The 6,070-nt window shown below is 39.5% G+C and overlaps 1 protein-coding gene across 1 annotated transcript; it reads right to left on the reverse strand.

The window, feature by feature from the left end:
* Window positions 1–308: 308 nt before the first annotated feature.
* On the reverse strand, window positions 309–2,440 carry LOC145653763 (membrane-spanning 4-domains subfamily A member 4A-like). The gene is made up of 5 exons (XM_081707902.1): window positions 2,219–2,440; window positions 1,996–2,106; window positions 1,834–1,890; window positions 1,122–1,250; window positions 309–723 (listed from the first exon to the last, which is right to left on the reverse strand). Exons 1-5 carry the CDS (start codon window positions 2,438–2,440, stop codon window positions 580–582), a joined length of 663 nt encoding a protein of 220 aa, XP_081564028.1. The 3' UTR covers window positions 309–579.
* Between the last annotated feature and the right edge of the window lie 3,630 nt (window positions 2,441–6,070).

Here is a 6,070-nt window from a genome sequence, read left to right on the forward strand (position 1 = left end):
GTATATTCCATTCAATTCTAGTTGCTGCAGGTCCAGATGTTGTGTGTTGAACTAATGGTTGGAAGAGAGGCTCAGTCTCACTGTATTCTGGAGGATGTGCCGGTATTGAGTTGTTCATGTTAGTGTTACTGATCACAAACACCCCCTGTAAACAGAAGCACATTCATATCTTGTAACAGCATGAAGATTAATAATTTTTTGTATAAAATGTATAAAAATGACAGAATGTGAAACAACTTGATTTTTCATTTTCACATCTCATTCTGTTTCAAAGAGTTCAAAAGCTGATGAACCTGGACATAACAAGGACTGAAACCTACATATGCAGCATGCCCAAACCAAATACAACTCAGAAGGGCGTCTTCCCCTCAATGGACTATATAATGTACAGTAGCCCTTAAGGTCTGCTGGTGTCACTTACCTCTTGGTTGCTGTGAGCTGGGAAAGGATTGAGCAGTGAGCAGCTTGCTCCATCGGTGGGAAGCCGGCTGCTGACAGGCACCTTTACAATACAGATTTATTTACAGATCTTAACAGCTGCACTCCACCATAAAAGCTGCTAGATGTCTTGTATATCAGTTATTTAAGAAAGTAAAGTGATATTGATACCAGTGGGTCAGTGCAGCAGATGAAATCACAGCCAAACAGTGACATGCAGATGGAGGTGATGAACTGAAGCAGTGAGAACACAAGCAGCACCCCATTGATTCCATTTGTCTGTTTCTGAAACATCAGAAGTATCATATAAAATATATTTAAACAATGCAATAACAGCATTAGTAGTTATTTAGATTCATTAGAAAATAGCTAAATTAATAGCAAAAGTATAGTTGTCACACACACAAAAAAAGTCTCTAGTTGTGGAAGACTGCAGCACTGCAGTGTCCAGCGTTTTTCCTGCCTTCACAACTTCACCCAGAGCAAAGTTCCACTCTAGAGCAAAATATCACATTATTTCTGAATTGGAGTGGAAAACCCTACATGCTCCAATGCTGTGGACCTTCAGTGTATGCCACGCCTGCCTCACCCTGATCAGCAAGACTCTCCGATAAAGTAATGCAGGGGATCCCTGCCATGTTACAAAGCTTATATGTTAAGATTTGCTTCAATCAGACGCACACCTTGAATGCGTTGCACATCTTGCTGGCGCAATAATTTCCAGGCCCAGAGGCCAAGTCCAGTGAAAGCAGAACCACAGCTATTCCTGCGGTTATGGCACTGACCACGTTCATTGCCAGCAAACCTTTCATCTAAGAGAAGTAGAGAATGCAGAACATAGTTGTTTTGTGTTTTGTTTTATGTGCTTGTAGAATTTATAGTGCTGCCTTTCATAGCACACGATGTCTAAAGTTGTTTACAAACAAAATAGTGTATTTAGAACCGTAAATGTTCAAGGTGATGGTTTAAATATGCATTGCTCCTATGACTATATCAAAATTATGAATGACTCCATGGAACGCTCCATTAATCAGAGGTTCCATTGTTTACATTGAGTCAACTGCAGTTTTAAGTCAAGGATTTTGTGATCATTAGTACTTAATCAAACAGCTATTGTAACTGGTTTAGGGTTAGGTTTATATGACTCCTAGGTAAACAGAGACTGAAAATCTGTATTCTGGACCTTGAGGAGCTTTTATTTTAAAACCTATATTCTATAACATAAATATTAGTGATTACCAGTGATTAGAAATCCAGGACTGTATTTGGGATTCTGAAAGTAGAGCTGAATACCTCTGCTTTTGATATTTTGGAAAGCAATCTTTTTTTTTTAAGAAATAACAATGATCAGGACTGAAGAACATAATGAAAAACCCAAGGCTATTATTGACATACCACACAGGGATGAGGTTTGTTTGTAGCAGCAATTGACAGACAGCCAGCGCTGATGTACTGGGGGGAGGAGGTGCAAATGTTTGTCAGAGTTTTATTGCATAGTTGTAAGCATTGTGAAAGAGTCGATGCAATAGACATTCAACAGAACTGGACAGGGCTTACAATTAAAGATCCCCAGTACACAAATAAACTGCGAACAGAGAGTGTGTCAGCATCTACTGTCAGCACGATGCCTAACAAAAATGTCACCACTGCAGCTGTTATTTGCATGGTCTGTGGAAAACAAAATCACAGGTAGGTAATTCATTCAAAATTCACGGATTTCTGATTCCAAAACATAGAAAATTAGAAAGCTCTGACTAAATCACACAAAGCAGTCTCTTACTCCAAGTGCTTTCGGTTGTCTTTTAAGGAACTTCTCCACTCGAAGTTCTCCACTGGAGCCACTATGTTCTAGGGTTCTGTCTAGTGCTGCACTGTAGACGTCTGGTCCAGTGACAGGTCCAAATAGCCCTGTTCCAGCTGATGCAGGCCGTACTGGGATCACACGTGTCACAATGGTGAAGCCACCTCCCGTGTTATCAGCTGATATAAATGTGGTGGCCATCCTTTTAAAACAAGTTAAATTGAAACAAATACATTAAAGAGGCCTGCTCCTGTGCTTATTTACAATAAAAAGGGTGTGATGTGCGTTTGTGTGTTCTCTTCTGCATTCATCCTTTACTTGGTAAGGTAAACTCGGTTTTCAGTATATGGCTGTCTTGTCTTGGTGTGATAGTTACTAATTGATCAGTCAAGGTGAAGTTTCGAATTAGCCTTAGGTCTGAATTGCAGACGGTAACAGTGATAAATAATGCTGATAGCTAACACTAATAAACCGTCAATAATTTCATACTCTGCCTATGATGTTAACATGACTTGGACATGTAGGTTTCTCTTACATAACATCGTGAAGGTCTCAGACATTTCTGTTCAGAGAAATCCCTCAGCTACTTACTCAGTCTATCGTCATGTCACAAATGTCCTACTGAAACTTACTCTTGGCAGGCCTCCCTGCACATGGGCCCCAGACCCTTGCAACTGATCCAAAATGCAGCTGCAAAAATATTCAATCCTTCCAATTTCATACACATCACACCACTTCTGTGTTCCTTCCACTGGCTTCCTGTACTTGCACGCATCAGAATTAAAAACCCTGCAAACCAAAAAAATGGACCTGCCCCCTCCTAGCTGAAAGCATTGGTCTCACTCCACACCATACATTGCACCCATCATGCACAGCTCATCTTAAACCACCGCCTCTCGAGAGGCAGTAAGGTTATGCCTCAAGACCTTTTCTAAGATAGCACACACACGGTGGAATGAACTTCCCCTACTTGTCTGTTCAGCAGAGTACATAGCTGAAATCACTAACAGACTGAAGAGTAAACTCTTTAAGAAGTGCTCGAATGTGTATATACATATTTTAGAACTTGTATGTAATATGTGTATTCTCTCTCAGAGGGTCCTAAATTAATGGTATCATTAGACTCTGAAGATAACAAAACACCTTTGTAAGTCATACTGGGAAGGAGCATGTGCTAAAAACTGCTAATGTTAAATATGTGTACAAGATACATCTGCATATTCAAAAAATGCACTTATCATGTACTTTGGAAACAGTCCCTAATATCCAAAAATTGATCAGAGTAAAAAATTAAACCAAGCATTGGGGATTTACCTGAAATGGAAATCTTCTGCGTTGCTATGCACGGCTCCTACCTCACCTCAAAGATCAGCACCACTACTCTGTTTTAAAATGAGGAAGTTCACTGCATTTATCTTGACCTTTGGAACGGCGTAAACTTTATGAGCTTTAAAACAGCATGCTATCCATGTTTGGTAGATGTTGGGAAGCTACAATAAGTCCAATCCATGGTTGAATAAATTATGAATAAATAATTTAATCTATAAACATCTAAATAATCTTTCTGCTTCTCTTTCTTGCTTTTTCTATCTGTCTTTATCTCTCCCTATATTCTCTCTCTCACTCACACAAACACACACACACACACACACACACACACACACACACACACACACACACACACACACACACACACACACACACACACAAATATGTTTGTAACAATTGTCAGACTAGTCAAGAGAATTTGAGTAACCAAATACAGCATTTAATAGAGGATGTACAGTAGCAAATAAATACAAAGTACAAGTCCAAATGAAGTTAAACCAAAGCAGAGAGAAAATCCAGAAATTCCAAGTATAGGCAAATCAGAAATTAAAACAGACAGAAAACAGCAAGGGAACTAGTCCCTCCAAAATGCAGATTAGTAAGTTAGGAAGTATATGCACAGGGACAACAGAACAAAACTAGGACAGGATGACACAGGGGCAGGGGAACACAAAATTATGCAGAGGTTGACCCCTGGTGGCCAAAGATTACATTAGGAGATTTGCTGAGTTGGGAGCAGATTTTTTAAATTTTTTATTTTATTTTTTAAATGTTTTTTATTTTTATTTATTTATTTGTAGAGCAGAGACAACATTTTCTGTTTTCAAAGCCATTTCATCCCACAAGTGTAACTCTGTGTTTTTGTGGCAGAGAAGACAAATCCTTATTTCACATCCTTTTGGATGCTTTAGGGATGGGTGACTGAAAATGCAAGTTTATCTGACTGATTTTAGTTTATAGTTTGACTATGGGCTCGACGTTTGATAAAACACTTACTGTGCCGCTTATTGGCCTCTGCCCTTTGAACTTTGCTTCTTATTTATACACAAATCAGAAAGTCTAATTCAAAAAGCTGAGCATGTAACAATCTGACAGGCGAGGCAGGATTTAAGCACATAGATGGACTAAGTTTATTAAGGGCAAATCTAGTATCGGCCATAGTACAGTCATGCAATGAAAGATAACCTGAAAACATAGCAAACAAAACAGAAAGGAATGCAGAAAAAACAGAAAGGGCTAAAAGTATACATGAAGGATGCCACAAACCAACAGCAAACCACGGAGGACATTACTTACAATACACACGCAAAGTGTGGAACCAGGAAGAAACCCAAAACAAAGGAGTACATATCCAGTTGTTATGAGAACCATAACACCAAAGGAGGGGAACCTTGACAGAGTAATTGTTATTCTAGCTTAGTAGACCTTACTGCTGCTTTCTTCCTTATCCAGCTGGAGATGACAGCCTGAAGCAGAGAGATCACCAACAGCACTCAAAGGATCCCCTTAGTTTGGCTCTATAATGAGAAAACAAAAAATGGCCAATAAATTAAAGAGCTTGCAACAAAGGTAAATACATATTGATTTTGATTACATTCTTATTATATATTTTGGTATCTGATTTTAACTCTTTCTTTTTTGCATTTCACCTGAAGTTGAAGTGAACAGCAGTATTGGCAATGAAATTTTGAGGCAAGAATGTGGAAAATAACCCTCTACAACAAGTAGACGAGTAGGACTAAGTCATTCCCAGTGCACCTAGTTTCAAAATGAGTTTCCTAATGTCTTGTGACATGCCCTGTCCCTTTGGCCTAATTCCAGGTGGGACTGCTTCTTGTAGGGTAGCATTTTTGAAGTTATCCTCCATACTCTTGTCTGTTGTATGGCTAGTGGTTATGCTGGAATCAGTGGTCTTCACCTGGAAGAGCATATAGGTATATAGTGTGAGCATATAGGCATTCAATGAATACTATAGCGCAGCGGTGCTGTAGAATAGACAGGCGGAGGTTTGGGGAAGAATCGGGAGGCTTGGCTAATGATGCAAGTGATGGAGGTGAGCAAAAAGGGGTTTCATTCAAAAGAAATCAAACAGCTCTTAGAGAAGTGAGTAGGCAGCTCTAGCTCGGCTGGAGTATGGTGCCTGTGAGCTATAAGAGGAGAGGTGTTTGGGAACAGGTGGAGGTGATGATTGGTAAATGGACGATTGAGAGTGGTTTTGAAGTGTGACTGGTGTTGGAGTAAGGGGATTCCTGGCTGGGCGGCACACCTGAGACAGCTCTGGACCACAGCTTAGGAGGTCTTAGCAAGATACCCATATCTTAGCTGTTCTTGATGTATCCTTCAGAAATTCATGGTTGTTTAGAGCTTTTTAGAAGAGCTTAATAAGGATCCATTGTTTATTGTTCTTGATGGACAGAGTGCTTTACGCAGCGTCATGAAGCACTTTTTAATTACAGTAAATTATTGGCAGCAAAGTTTCAAGTATTGTACATTTACAGAAAG

Source organism: Electrophorus electricus, chromosome 3, assembly GCF_041902795.1.
Source record: "Electrophorus electricus isolate QZ-2024a chromosome 3, ASM4190279v1, whole genome shotgun sequence".
Taxonomy (NCBI): domain Eukaryota; kingdom Metazoa; phylum Chordata; class Actinopteri; order Gymnotiformes; family Gymnotidae; genus Electrophorus; species Electrophorus electricus.